Source organism: Melospiza georgiana, chromosome 2 (genome assembly GCF_028018845.1).
Source record: "Melospiza georgiana isolate bMelGeo1 chromosome 2, bMelGeo1.pri, whole genome shotgun sequence".
NCBI classification, from domain to species: Eukaryota; Metazoa; Chordata; class Aves; order Passeriformes; family Passerellidae; genus Melospiza; species Melospiza georgiana.
This window is the reverse complement of record NC_080431.1, coordinates 91,364,441-91,379,760: the sequence shown is the minus strand read 5'-3', so window position 1 is coordinate 91,379,760 and position 15,320 is coordinate 91,364,441. Positions and strand designations below refer to the sequence as shown.

The 15,320-nt window shown below is 40.9% G+C and overlaps 1 protein-coding gene across 1 annotated transcript; it reads left to right on the top strand.

Moving 5' to 3' along the window:
• Positions 1 to 1,752: 1,752 nt before the first annotated feature.
• TAGLN3 (transgelin 3) lies at positions 1,753 to 12,277 on the top strand. Its single transcript, XM_058045407.1, has 5 exons — positions 1,753 to 1,962; positions 2,380 to 2,561; positions 3,411 to 3,585; positions 8,101 to 8,203; positions 11,725 to 12,277. The coding sequence occupies exons 2-5, from the start codon at positions 2,382 to 2,384 to the stop codon at positions 11,864 to 11,866; spliced, it is 600 nt and encodes a 199-aa protein (XP_057901390.1). The 5' UTR covers positions 1,753 to 1,962; positions 2,380 to 2,381; the 3' UTR covers positions 11,867 to 12,277.
• The last annotated feature ends 3,043 nt before the right edge of the window (positions 12,278 to 15,320 follow it).

The window sequence follows — 15,320 nt, the reverse complement described above, 5'->3', positions numbered from 1 at the left end:
AATTGATATTGATGGGCAAGTTTTCAAGCTTTCCCAGTGTGGAATGGTCCTTCGAGAACAGATTGCACAGCCAACATCTGTGAAGGGTGAGACCTCTGCTCTGTATCTTCAGAGAGTTAAATTACTCGTCCCTACCCCGAAGTTAGGAAACAGAGGCTGATGCAAAAGTACGTGACTTTCACGAAATCTTGTTGCCAAGGAGCACTGAGCCCCCTGGTGTGACCAGATGACCAGAAACTGCCAGGCACCCTAAGTAGCTCCCTTCTAAACAGACAAACACAAAAAGAAATGAAAGTGCAAAATAAATGTTATTGGTTGTGCCACTGGCCAAAGGGTGTGAAGCCCAGCCCTTAACAGCTGCTTGAAAGGAAAGGATGTCAAATTAATATACTACCTATTCCTGTTACAGCTGCAGCCTGTTCCTTCTCTGATCTCCAGGCTGGGCTTGCAGCCTTAGTTCCTGCACATCCGCTGTGCCTTCAGCCCCATGTTCACTGAGACAGAAAGTGCCCAAGCGGTGGCCCTGTCACGTAGCATGCTCTGAGTTATGTAATCAAGTGCTTCATAGGGGTTTAGAGCTACCAGTGCACAGAAGAGAAAGCACTAAATGAAATGCCTGTGGAGGACAACAATGAATTAGATCATCTATTAAATTTTTCATCTTTTGAGTCTGTTCAAGCCCAGCAGCATCAGAAGCAGTATGTCTGAGAATTCAGAATCTTAAAATGAGAAAGTAATGGATGAAGAGCCCATTATGAAACAGATATACACGGAGCTGTATTGCTTTTCTCCCTTTTTTTTCCTTTCTGAATACAGCAGCAGGACTTTTGTTTGCCAAACTGACTATGTGTCCATCTTGGGCTTATCAACTTCCTTGCATATCAATCTGAACATTATTCATTTGCTAAAAGGAAACTATTTCCTACTACAGTGGATAATGCAGCATGAATGAAAGATATTTGACAGTCTTGCAGAGCTCAGAAAGAGGTAAAGTGATTTTATTTAATATAGGATTAAATCAGACCACAAGAAAAGTCTCATCTTAACTCTTCTCTCCCCTTCTACATTGTATGAGTGATATAATCAAAATTTAAACGACTGTACATGGGCCTAGCTGCTTTTCTATCGCTGGAGGTAGGCTGACTCATAGCAGCAGAAAGTAAAATCCTTGTGCTTTATAGTAGGTTTGCTACTTTTCCATGATTTCCCCTTGGTTTCAGTGGTTTGAGTTGTTTTTCAGGACACCATTCCACTATTTGATAGCCTTCTAATATATACTGATGAGAGGGCGATAATAATATTCTACTACCTGCCTTCTTTTCTTTCACTTTCCATCCTATTATCCCCTTGTTCAAACTTTTTATCAGCATTTGAACTGGGAATAGGAAAAATTATTTGTCACACTCTCAGCCTATTATTGAGGTGCAGAACAGGGAGAAAAAAGGTTTGTTTCTGGCTTATGGCTAAAAAAAACTAGATGTGTGGTAATTTCTGTCACATGCATTTAACAGAGTGCCTATATTTGTGTTTCTGCCTATCTGTTACTGGGATGCTTGATGCAATTTGGGTCGATGCAGACTAGGTGGAGTAAATCTGAGCCAGTGGGGTGAGCAGTGCAAGGCTGAGGAGAGATGCATGAAAACAGACCACAGATGGGCGAGATAAACAGGCTCCCTGGGCTGTGACTGAGGAGGCAGGTCTCTTTAATGGCTCTTAGCAACGCCCCTGTTCTGACCCTCCCTATATGTGAGGAAAATCAAATCAATATACTGTTCTTCAAACCACAATGCTGCAGCAGCAGCAGGGCATTGTGACAGCCTGCATCTCTTAAATTCATCTTCGCTTTTCAGTGTGCTGATCTCTGGATATCCATCCTTGCATCTCTGCTGAGGAAGACTCTGCATCTTTAATCGGATTGCTTGAGCTCCCATGCACAACCTTCTTCTTATTAGCAAGTATTAGGTAGGCAATTTTAAAGTGCTTTTGGATTTGCAGGCAGCTGTAATGTTGATCTGACAACCCTATTGTATTCTCTATAAACATAGTAGAAGCTTCTCTTTAAAACCTACTGTGTTTGAAATCTTGCTTTTTTCTGTTTTTGTGTTTGGGTAGGGAGGACTGCTGTTTACTCCTTCCTTTTAAAAAAGATGTAGCTAATTTGTGCTTTTGGAAAAGGACATTCCCTCGTTGATCCCTCCCCTGTTCTGTGGAGCTATAACCCGGTGCATATACAGTTACTTGCAGTGCTGATGAACATCTGTTCAACTGTCTAACATTTAGGGCAGGCTGCTCAATCTTTTATTCTTTAATTTTCCTGTGCATACTTCAAAGATGTGGACTGTGACTCTGCCCACTGAGTAAGTTCTCCCTTGTTTCCAGAGATGGCTAACAGAGGACCAAGCTATGGCTTAAGCCGAGAAGTTCAGGAAAAGATTGAACAGAAATACGACGCGGAATTAGAGTCTAGACTGGTGAACTGGATTATTGTACAGTGTGGAGAACAGATAGAGCACCCTCCTCCTGGAAGGCAACATTTTCAGACCTGGTTGATGGATGGAACAGTGAGTGTTTTGTCCAATTGCCCACTTGAATGTTTTTATCTGCACAGTGCTCCTGTGTTCTGTCTTCATTTAGATAAATTGATCAGAGCTCATGGTCAGTGCAGAAATATACATCTTAGGATCTGATTTATTTCCTTTTGACCAAGAGTCTTAATATCAGAATATAAATTATCCTACTAGTACACTGAGATCAGTACAATATTTATGATTCTTATGAGTCATGCATGTTTTATATATAAGTATGACTCATTCCTTCAGCTTTTTCTCTCATGCAGTTAAATGAGATCTTTTTTTTAAACAAGATGTATACTTTTATCTTAAAGAAATAATCAGTGTTGACAAGGAAAGGCAAAGAGATATAGCAAATTTGAAGGACAGGATTGTGTCATAACTGTCTTCTTGGGAATAATTCTGTAGCTAAAACATTGTATTCCATTGGTTTATTGAACAACAGGCAGATGCTGCTGTTTGCAGCAGCTGTAAGACTATGCTAATCATTGAATCTCTGCCAAAGTGACTTTAACAACATTTCAATTGATATTGCTTATTTTTTGGGCATTCGGCTTCTTCTCTGTCAGTTGTTATATAACCTCTACCAGTGATTGCTTTGCTGTTTCTAGCAGATTAGGATTTATATGGTTATGCTTTTGCCTCATTTAATGAAAGCTTTAATGCTTTTCTAATACACTTTGATTATTATCAATTCACTTTTTGTTTTTAACTGAAGAAATTATGTCCCTAACAGAAACTGGCCAGGCCAAAAGCATTTTGCAACATCACTTAATAAGCACAAATTGCCTTCTAGTTTGGTGCCTGCTTTCTAATTTTGTTTCTGTCTTTATCTCTCAGCTGTTATGCAAGTTAATAAACAGTTTGCATCCAAAGGGAAATGAGCCTATTGCAAAGATTTCTGAATCAAAAATGGCTTTCAAGCAGATGGAACAAATATCTCAGTTCTTAAAAGCTGCTGAAATCTACGGAGTAAGAACAACAGATATTTTCCAGACAGTGGATTTATGGGAAGGTAAAAATAATAAATTGAAAGTCAGTTTACAGTTTTCATTTTACTTTGCTTTGATGTGCATTTTGTCTTGGCATATTCTCTAATGTAATTATCTTTTTTTTCTGTTTGCCTTACCTTATTTCCATGTTCTTCCAGTGCTGCATTATTTCTTCTGAGGGATTTATATTGCCCTGAGGGCATAACAGAACCCTTCCAAACTCACATGTTATCCAAAACCCCATCATTCTGATAGAAATTCACAGGCCTAATAAAAAAAATGTTCTCTCTGCTAATTATTTTAAAGTAAATAGGTCCTAATAAGAATATCGAAAACCCTGATTTTCTGATGACAAAATTTTATTGCAGTCTTCAAATTATAAGCAAAGCTTAAATTGGAGCTAAGAAATGCATTCCCAGGAGCATATGTGCCTCTATGAAGCTAATGAGGGTTCATTTATGACTCGTGAGAAACAAAACTCACTGCTTAATGCCATGTTAGCTGACCTTCTCTCTCTAAGGAGACTTTTAGGAGAGGTCACTGGCAAGAGCAAAAAACCTCGGCGTGCTTCTGTGGTTTTACAGTAAGGCAGGTGAAGTCTCCCTCCCAGGCTGAAAATGGAAACTGCTTCTAGTTGCTGAAGAGCTGAGTCATTTGTGCATTCATGGAGCTGGTTTTGCTCACTTTTATGGTGGTACATCCCATCCTGGTGCTCAAACCAAACACACTGTATATCCTGCATCTCCCTGGACAGGGTGATGCGATGCTTTGGCTAAGCACTCAGAGCAAAGACAGCTGCAGAGCAGTGAAAGGCACATATGAAAGGGTCAAAAATCTTCCATGAGAACCAAACAGTGGAAAGAGGAAAACAATCCACTGAGAAAGCTGGCCAGCATAGTTTGTGTAGGAGTACACATCAAGAGAAATAAGTGGGGTGTGTTTTCACAGGCAGTTGGAATACATGTGGAAGAGGTCATTCCTCTGAAGGACAGCTGGAGAAATGAAAGACTAGGGAGCTCTTCATGAATGGGTTAGAGGGAAAGGACATACTGACAGATGGCGTTACTGGGATCTGTAAATGTCTCAGAGTGCCAGATTTGCTCGGCAAATCCATACCCTTGGCACAAGGGCAGGATTGTTTCTTCCAATTTAGTCTTTAGTGTTTTATGCAATCTATCTTTACATGTCTTAAATGAAGGGATTTTCACTTCTCTGAAGTAGCACCTTCCCACCCCTCAGCCTAGTAGACTGTTGAGAGAGAAGCTCCTAACTTGTAAGGGATGATAATTGCTCATTTCAGATGTTCTTTACAGTCTTTTGCAACTCATAATGGCTTCCCACCATGCATATGAAAATATGGTACATTGATCCTTATGAGGAAAAGAACTTGTTTTGAAGACATAATGCTCTTACTGCTAGTGGCTGTCTCCTAATTTCCTTTCACTCATCACCTTTTCTCAACAGACATAAGGTGAAAAAATAGTAACTTCTAGAGGACAGGAAGTCAAAACAGAACTTGCATCCTAGGAGGAAGACATACAAGGTTTTTCTTCACTGTTATTTTAAGACTTCCCAGACCTAATCTGTAACTCCTCACTTTCCCACTCCCTTTTCATCCTTCCTGCTGCTCATTTCAGTGCTGGGATGACATAGTATGCCTGTCCAGTAGGGAGAGCTCTTTGTGTCTCAATGTAACTCTGACCTCTGGCATCTGTGCTGCTTCAGGGCTGAATTGTCTGGACAGGGATGCCTTAGCTGGGCAGAAAGAACAATCTCTATTTCACTGTTTCATAATTGCAGCACTCCTACACTTCACACCATAATCTCTTTAGAAAGAGAAATGGCAATGTAGGTTTATAGGGAAAGAAAAGTGGGCGACTGAAAAACAGCTTTCCCCTGGCACTAATTGTTTCCAATGAGATTTTGCTTTGAAATTCTTAGCAATGATTAATGAAAATATTTTAGGATATGATCTACTGTTGGCTGTTTCAAGTTCACTCAGTCCATCTGTTGCACTTTTCTTCATCTCTTTGGCTTCTTGATCCAGGGGAAGTATCACCTCTTTTTTGGCCCCATCTTGCATAAATGTACTGTGCTGAGCAGCTTTCCCTGATCCACACCCAAGACATGTTTGCTGCCTTTTACAGATCCCTCCTTGATATACTTCCAGGCAGGAAACAGGCAGTTGAACCACTGGGTATTTTTTCAACATTTACAAAAAAAGCATTTCAGGAGTACTCTGCAGAGCGGTTCTCCATCTTTGTTTGAACTTTCTCCTTTCTGGACTTGGAGAGGAGGTCCTTCCAGATAGGTTTCGCCTAAAGAGAAAGGCTTGGAGCAAGAACTGAGCAGAGACCCCTTCCTCCTTGTTTTAAAAACAGTGCCAAATTCCTATACAACGCTGTGCTATTCAAAGCACACTGCAGAGGACACTGAGATGCAGGAGTGTCATCAGTGTGGGTCCCTGAAGAGAGGCTGAAGCTGTGAGCTAGGTGGGCGGCCCACATGGCTGTCAATAAACAAGTACTGGAGCTGAGGGAAGGCACTGACTACAATTTGCTGCAATACCAGAGTCGAACTTGGCTTCAGGGAAGGTGTATGATCCCTTCTGTCAGGTAACTGCACTGAAAATTTAAAATTTTTCCCTGCTTTTTTTTTTTTATTATGCTGACCATCAAGCCCTTTGTATCCTTTGCTGGAGGAGGGCAAGTAACACAAGACCACTTGGATTCAGGTCTTCCCTCACCCACAGCACTCCTCTTATGTAGCAAGGAGTCTCTGAAGAGCAGAGCTGTGGCTTTGTTTTGTCACACGTCATTCAGCTCCCATTTACCCAGTTTTCCCCCTGCAGCATCTCCCACTTTTCAAATGTGACAAATAAAGCAGAGCTGAGCACAGAGCATGGAGGGGCTGCCAGATGGCTCTGCAAGGCTGATCATCATATGTCACTCCCTGTCTTTTGTTCTTTTTGCTTTTTTCCTTAGCTTGCCATCATTATTCAGCTGATTCACTTTTAAATCCTTCTCCACATCTCTTTTTATCCCAGGCAGTCACTGCTCTCCTGCTATACAGGAGGGATCCCAAGGACATTGTATGTGGCATCTGTTACAGCATATGGTACATCTGCTGCTGTGGGAGCTCTCGGGGTTCCTGCCTCATGCTCCTCTGGGTGCGCCTGCAGATGTGCATGTGGGGAATGTCGGCTCTGTGGCTGCCCTCCCCAGCAAGGACCCTTCTGATGCAGTTTGCCTTAAATACAGTAAAATAAATAAGTTCTGGAGGGCTGACAACTTATTTTATGAACAAATGGTCCCCTGCAGATAGGATTTTTATAAACTTTAGTAGTCTGTATGACAGCCACAGTTGGAAGCTGATAGATGTTTTCAGCTTTAGTGTGCTGTCCTTACTTCAGCCACTGTGTTACAGAGCCCTGGACTACATCTGCCTGTAATAAGGGTGATGCACCACAGAAACACAGAGTGTTCACTGCTCCCTTCCCTCTACACTCCAACTCATCTACAGTGATGCCCATTAATATTGTTCCACTGGAGGTATTTCTGAATTCTGTTATCATCGTGCCTCTGGTGTCTCTTCTTTTCTGAATTGCTTGTTTTCACATGTGAAGAGCCAGAATCAGATCTGTTAACTAGACACATTACTTTAGGAAAGAGAAAGAACTGGAATGAAAGAGGCAAGGGGAGTAAAAAAAATGCTTATGGAAGAATTTCATAAGGGAGAGGCAAAAGGCAGATTTCCAATAACTTAATACCTCACACAAATTGGAAATACCTGCTTGCAACTTATTTTCACTAGAAAGTATTCCAAAAGGTAGCATGTCTGGATTGGGTAATGAGTTATGTAACTTCTATTTGGCTAAAGCTGAGACAAGCCCTGACTTTGTGAACTGAGAAATGACGTAAGATAGCATAGGGAGAACATGGGAAAATAGTGGACCAAATGGGAAAAATTAAAGGTATGAAACTGAATAGCATCATAGTAAGCAGGAAGGTTTAGGAAGGTGCTTTGATGGTTAATTTGGGAAGGACTTATAGAATTTATCTGCACAGGATCTCTGCTGTGAGCTTTGTTACCACAGGGATTAAACTGACTCTGAATAAACTGAGACACACCACACACTATTTAACACACTATTCTCCTTCAGCCACATTTTACTGACTATATTACCATTATTTGCATACCAGAATAATCTCTCCTTAGGAGAAAATTTTGTCGAAGTGATTCTATAGACTTAAAATGGTATGGAGGAAGGCATTAAAATAATCAAAGGCTTGGAAATCTAGAAATGCCTGAAAAAGTAAGTTTTGCTTTAACTCCATCCCTTTGTTGACTTTAATAAGCTCTTGCATGTCAGTATTTTCATTTCAGCAATGGTAAAATAGCATTTATAATTCTATTAATGCGCATCTTCAGGAACCTGGGAGAGTTAGTTAATACATCAGATAAAACTGGTTTTCAATGTGCCAAGCTATTTGTTGAGCAAAGATTTCCTACATTAATTTCACTGTCTGGCTTTCTAGGGAAGGACATGGCAGCAGTGCAGAGAACCTTAATGGCTTTGGGCAGTTTGGCAGTCACCAAGGATGATGGCTGCTACAAAGGAGATCCGTCCTGGTTCCACAGGTAAAATCCAGATCTCAGCTGCCCACAGCTGTCTTCCCTGGGAAGCTAGTAATATCATCTGCCTTTAGGCTTTCAGGAAATTTATTCAGAAAGGAAGGGAAGAATATTTCCCAAGTTTCCTTGTAATAGTGAGGTTTTTCTCTCTGGAGGTTACAGACGGGAAGCAGGAAAAGTGTACATTTGTCATCAGGTTTGCTCTCTCACATCAGGTAGCAGACCGAAAGACTAAGGAAGACAAGGCTGTTGAGGATGTCTGTAAACCCTCAAGTAGCAACCCTCTCACTTAGCAAAGATAAGCATGAAGTCTCTATACTTTTTTCATCCAGACAAAAATGATTTAATTTCCTAAGCTTCTTAATTCTTGGGGAGCACTGCTTATCTGTGAAGAAGTCTCTGTCTTGGCAAAGCTGTTTATTTGTTCTGAAGTTCTATTTATTTTGGCTGGGGAGGCTGTAAAGCAGGGACAGGAAGAAAAGGAAATCCTCCCACAGGCATATTATTGACATAAGTTTCTGCCATCCAAGAGTATCTCTTACACAGAAATGTCGAAGGCAGGTTAGCAAAAAGACTTCTGACTGCTTGTCTTTTCTTTGCTTGAATTTTCTGATGTCTAGGTGAGGCTCAGCAAAAATAAAGCAAACTTCACTTTTTCTTAAACACCAAGCTGGTTAAACTCTGTTTAAATCTGAGATTTGAATTTCAGGTGAATAAATGCAAACTCCTATGTAAGTTTTGCTTTAACCTGATTTTATGAAATCAGGTTACATTAACTTAATACACTGCACAAATAGATTTATATTTATGGAATATAATTAGGTTTAAAATTTATATACTTCAAATCCAGTTACATTCTTTAATATAAACCAGACATGAAATCACTATGACCCAGACAGGCTTATTTGTTTTATGTAACTAAAACGAAGTCCCACATAGAAAAAATAATTTTCATCTGGACTCTTAATTGTGGGTGGGAACAGTTTTTTTTTGGCATGGATGAAGATGTGATCACCTCCCTTCTCTTCTAGCTGTCTGTCCAACCCATGCTACTTGGATAGCCAATCCATATCCATTACAGTCCCTGTGAAGCACCATGTTATAATTGCTGCCTTAAGGAAAACCAGTGTTACGGCATGTTGCCAGTCAGGAGCTGTTTCCTGAGTAGTTTCCCTATCCCTTCAAGCAGACCAAACCCTCTCACTGCCACCCAGTATTACTCATAATTCAGGGCTTTCAGGATGATTTTTAATCGCCTTAAGTTCAATTGAGAGACCAGTATCAAACAGAGTAAGAATATCCATGCAGGGATCTACAGTGATTAGGATAATGCCGCACTTGAGGTAAGCCATTTAACTTTCTATTGCCAGTGTCTCACATTCCCAGTGCCATCAAACTGACGTCCCCGTCCTTGCATAGCAAGATTCCTGGATCCACAGCTGTTTGTTATTCTGTGGCTTGGCAAACACAAGCACTAGTGTAAAGTTGGCACAAAAATTTGACAGATCTGGTGGGTTCAGTTTTAGGTAAGAGTGATGTCAGACAGGCAAAACAGAACTTGACATAGTGTGAGACATGGAAGGTGAGTAGACTTGCCTTCGTCTCTTTTCTTAGTCTCAGTTTGGGCCATTTCCACTCATCCAAAAACAAATCTCATACATGTTATCTGTAAGACCATCATATACTAAAGGTGGGGCTTGTGATGGTAAAAATAACACTATATGATCCAAGCCATATATGTAATCAACTTTTATTAGTCTAGCCAGGCTATCCTTTAGTCTCTCCTTTTATTTCTTCTTTGCAGTTCTTATTTTTTTCTCTGTTTAATTACTTTTTGACTTTCTGTGGAAGTACTCATCAACATAGCAAAAAATTCTAGGAGGAAGGAGAAAAGAACAGTAGAATACTTTCCTGTTCTTTTAATTAAAATAGAGGCAGACACAGTGAACCTGAGATTCACTTAGGTAATAGGAGTTGTTCTAAAAACATCCTCTCATGAAGATCCTGGCAGTAGTTTGCTGCCTGTGTAAGAGTTCTGGAAAAAAAAATTAAGCAGCAGTGAGAGGGGTCTGCTTTCTGAGGCACCACAGTTCTGTGTGCCTCCCCCAAAACAGTGAGTTTTCTGGCAAGAGCTGTGGGATCTGTGGTGGGCCTCTATAAGCTCTCTTATTAGCCTATACTTCACCCCTTGAGGGCTCATTCTGGAAAATGACTGGTCAGCCCTGGTGTTCTGTGGATCTTTCTCCCCCTTCCACTTTGATGGGCTTTCACGTGGGCGTGAGTTCATCTCCTGCAATTTCCTGAACACCCTGAGCCTAACAGAGGGTTTAAGTGCTTTTTCAGACTTGAGCCAGGGTTGTCAGCACAGTGCAGGATCTCACCCTCATAGAGAGGATCATATTGACGGTTTTCAACCACAGCAGGTATCTAACCTAGTATTCTCATCTAGTGGAGGGATAGGAAAGAAAAGGGGAACTGTAACTGGATGCCATACTGCTGCGTAACCTGAAACCTAATCACAGGACATACAGACACAGCAGGGAAATAGATTCTACACATGTGGGAGTAGAGTCTGGAAGTCCCTCAGTCTGGGACTCTGCTGATTCATATGGCTCATTTGATAACAACAGCCTGGTCCTTCTCCATCCTAAATTGCTTGTTTTCCTCACCTAGTAGAAATGAAAGATGAATCCAAGACGAACATTTTCTTGTGAGGCAGCAGAGTGCAAACTTTGCTCCTTCTGCTTAGCTCCCACTTTGGCCTTCAGTGCTATTTTCAGAGAGAAAAAGGCTTCTTTTATGCTCCAACAAAGGTTCATTGATCCAAACAGCTTTTGAGACCAGGGACACTGAACAAAGTGGTCAGTAGGTTTTGGCAGAAGATAAAGAACTGTCATACAGTTAAGACACAAGTTCAAGGGGCAAAGCCTATTGCTTAGGAGGTGAGAGATCTGGAAATGGCAACAAGGCAAACATTCTGTCCTGCTGACAACCAATGTCCCCTCTGCAAAAATTATTAAGTCCCTTCTCCAACCCACGGCTGTTCTGGGTACACTCAGCTTTTATTTAATCCACTGAGTTAAGTTACACCAGTTTTTAGTGTTGCTCTAGATGGGTATCGACTTGTAGTACAGCACAGGTAAGTGTCTTATGGATCAGATCCCATGGACTACAGCTGTTAAGAGCTATAGTGCTCAACATAAATTAACCCTATTTTGTGTTTTATATACAAAACTGTATACATATTTTACCTGTGACAGCTTCTGGGGAAGTCCCTTGGGGTTCTGCAATAACAGGGACAGTAAAAGTCTAAAGTACTGTAGCTTTGAGTAGAGCATTACTTCTGCAGGAAAGCAATTAGCTCAGCCAGTACAGTCCAGCACATGGGATGGGGCAAATGACTTAATGCATTACAAGGGATATGAGCCAATTCCAGATTGATTTTCGTGATCACAATCTCTGTGATTTCATGATCCTACACAGAATGATATGTATGTATGTTGGTTTTTTTGTGTGTATCTGGACAGGAAAGCACAGCAGAATCGACGAGGATTTTCAGAGGAGCAGCTTCGGCAGGGACAGAATGTAATAGGCCTTCAGATGGGGAGCAACAAAGGAGCATCACAGTCGGGTATGACAGGCTATGGGATGCCAAGGCAGATTATCTAAAAGCATCTCTCGCTGTGGAGAAAACACTCTTTCTGCAACATGGTCCATTAGGGAAAAAAAAAAAAGAAAAAGAAAAAAATGCTTATTAGTTCGTTTTCTGCCTGGTTTTTAAAAGTTAGGCTCTCTAAGGTTTGGGGTATTTTTGGTTTGGTTTGTTTTCTTTGCAGCTGCAAGAGCTCACCTAGGAACTTGGGTTTTTGTGGTGGTATGTGTCAGTTCACAGCACGTGCGCTCTGCTGCCTCCTACTTTTCACTTCTGAACTATGCAAAGGCAATTATTCTGTATTAATTTATTTGCAAAGTGTTATCTTCCATATTTGTCTCACACTGCACTTGTATTTGAACCAATAACCTCATTCTTCGATTAGTGATGATATTGTTTGACTGAAGAATAAAGACAAAATAAAGATACCTCAAAGACTCATTATTTGAAGGAGGTAAAAGCTGAAACCAACAACCACATGGTACAGTGCAGATGAGTTAAATATTTTCAATGGTCAATCTCTCTTATCTCTAACCCAGAGTGCTCTCTGAGTGACTCCCTGCCATAGTGTTTACAGTCTGTGTTACATGTTCAATTTAGTGTTTGTCTAAAGGCACACCCAAAGTATTTTCCTGAAAAGAAGATTTATTGTCCACTGAGTCTGATTCATGTAGTCACAGCCAATTTAGCTCAGATTTTTCTTGACATAGTATGCTGGGTCATCTGCAGCCCATAAACTTGTGGAGCAAGTTAAAATCAGTTTTATAGGGAAAGCAAAGGCCACATGTGAAAACAAAGCAAAGCAAGGATTAATTCAGTATTTCCCATTGGCAGGTAGACATTTATCCGCTTCCTAGAAAGCATGGCCTCAGCATGCATGATGGTTACTTGTCACCACAGTCATTATCTTTCTCCTCTTCCCTGAGCTTTTGCCGCTGACCGTGACACAATACGTATGGGATATCCTTTGGGCAGGCGCTGTCAGCTGTTCCAGCTGTGCATCTCCCAGCTTCTTGCCCACTCACAGTTGTGGGGACAGAATGAGAAAGAGAAAAGACCTTGGCACTGTGCAGGCAGTTTAGCAGTAGCCACTACTGGTGAGTTATCAACTTCTTCAGTCCCCAGTCCAAAGCACAGCACTCAGCCAAACTCGGTACACCCACCAGCAGGTGGGTCTCCAAACTCAGGGAATTCTCCACTGTGAATGAACAGTCTGTCAGAAAGAGGTGAGAACAGGCTTCATCTTGTGATAGTTGCTACTATACCAAGCAAAGCACAAAACAAATCGTGTTTTAAATGCAAAGCAAGAAATAGAACAAAAGTACCAGAATGCTTCTGACCTGCAAAACACCCACAGTTCAAATTCAAATAATCTGTTATGCTCAGTGAAGGGCTGTAAACATGGCTAATGGTTCATTTGGAGACAGTTTTCTGCAGTGTCAATAGAAGAAGTGGCTGACACAGTCACCTGGCCACCAAAGGCTACCAGAGCATTCTCTGAATACTTGACTAGCCAGTCAGTACAACTGCCTTGGGGCTGTGCCCCACACAAACTTGAGGGGTGCACACTATTTTCTATCCAGGTTTCCTTGCTATTGACTGTCTCTGGGCTTTCACCCACAAAGCCCATTCACCTCTTGCCCACAAGCAAGAGGGAAAGGAAACATGATAATTGAATCCTATGGGTCCTTTGGATTTTTTTCTTTTTAATTCATTAAAATCTTGCAAGAAGGCCTGAAAACATAATATGTAGGCAGATAACAAATGAAGATTAATCTGTTCTGACAGCTCTCTAAGTGCCTACATATATAGATGGGGTGATTTCTGTCTGGCTTTGAACCCAGTGACATGCACTAACACAGTTAGGTGTTTACTAAGTAGCCCTAGGGCCAGCCACACACACAGGTTCGTGTGGCTTCAAAAATTTCTACCACCAAGTAAACTGAAAAGATGGTTCCTTCAGCCTGTGGGAACCTCTATCTTTCCTGTCAGGAGAAGAGAGTAACATCTCCCTGCTTCAGCCAAAGACTGCATAGAAAGTGATAAGAAGGTCATGCTATATCATTGGGGCTGAGTGGATCTGCAGTATCTGCCACTGAAAAGGTCCTGTCCCCACTTGTACCTCCTCTTGCAGCTGCCAGAGCATCTTGGCTCCTCCACTGTCCTACTGTCACACTGGTTTGTATTTACTACCTGTTCAGGACTATTCTTCTGTTACTTAGGGGAATTAGCTCAGCAGAGGAGCAGATGACAGCTCCAAAGGGTGCATCTCAGACAGAGGAACTCACACTTCAGCCGTGGTAGGGCAGTAGCTCAGTGCAAAGTATAGTACATAACTTCCCCCTAGATATGACATTACTTGTAGCATGAAGAGACCAGCAGGTTTTCTTACTAAAAGCAAATAAGCTGATTTCTGATAAAGAAATCCGGGCTGATGGCAAGACAAATGCCTGCCACCAGAAATTTCACCTTGGTGAATGTGAACAGCAGCCACCATCCTCTAATAGAAACTACAAAGTCATACCCACAGTGGGTGAAATGGCTGGATGGGAGGAGCTGGAAAAACTGCCTTCAGACAGGTAAGAGGTCTGAGAGGTCCTAACCTGATCCTCTGCCCCACACCACCCTCACAGCGGACACAGCCTGAAGGATCAATCCCAAATTTGGTGACCTTGGCCTCCCTTCTCTGGCTGCAGAATTTTCATTCCATTTTCCATTTATATGTCCTCCCTGAAAACACCATTTTTAAGAGCTACATGACAATTAAATTCCCAAGATATATTGCTTTCCCTATTTCTGATGCTAACCTCATTGAAGTTATAGGAAACATTGTGTGCTTGCATATTAAAAAAAAAAAAAAGCAACCAACTTTATTAGGGAAAAAGAGCTAAATGCTCCAGGAAAGAAAATCTATTCCATGTAGCTCCAGACACAGGGTAACGTAACATATAACATAACATAACATAACAAAACATAGCATAAGATAACATAACATATAACATAATGTAACGTAATGTAACATAACATAACATAACATAACATAACATAACATAACATAACATAACATAACATAACATATTCTTTCATTACCTTAATCCATCAAACTAATCTAGCTGTTAGTACCTGGAAGTCAATGCTGCAAAGTATACTTTATTCTAGGAGTTAGCTTTATCCTTTAATATTCCCATACAGCAGATATAGAAATAATAATGTTACTGTTAATTAAATGCTAATATGCTCTGGCCTACTAATGTTCTTCCATTAAAATATCCTTACTACTAAGTTTAGAAACATACTAAGCTAAGACGTAAATCAATACAGTTAAAACCATGTTAGTTGCCACCAAGTTAACAGAAAACATCATCACTTCTCTTATATTAGCAATAAGCCATTGTAAATTTGGTTCTACTGCATCAAAAGCACCTATGCAGAGCTCCCAGAAGGCTATTTAATTTATGTGGCAACCTTGTG

What these genes read in the sequence shown, in the direction of transcription:
- TAGLN3 (XM_058045407.1), top strand. Translation starts at nt 2,382, where the DNA reads ATGGCTAACAGAGGACCAAGCTATGGCTTAAGCCGAGAAGTTCAGGAA. An exon ending in GACAGTGGATTTATGGGAAG is followed by an intron (nt 3,586 to 8,100) that starts GTAAAAATAATA and finishes CTGGCTTTCTAG; the next exon opens with GGAAGGACATGGCAGCAGTG. An exon ending in GATCCGTCCTGGTTCCACAG is followed by an intron (nt 8,204 to 11,724) that starts GTAAAATCCAGA and finishes GTATCTGGACAG; the next exon opens with GAAAGCACAGCAGAATCGAC.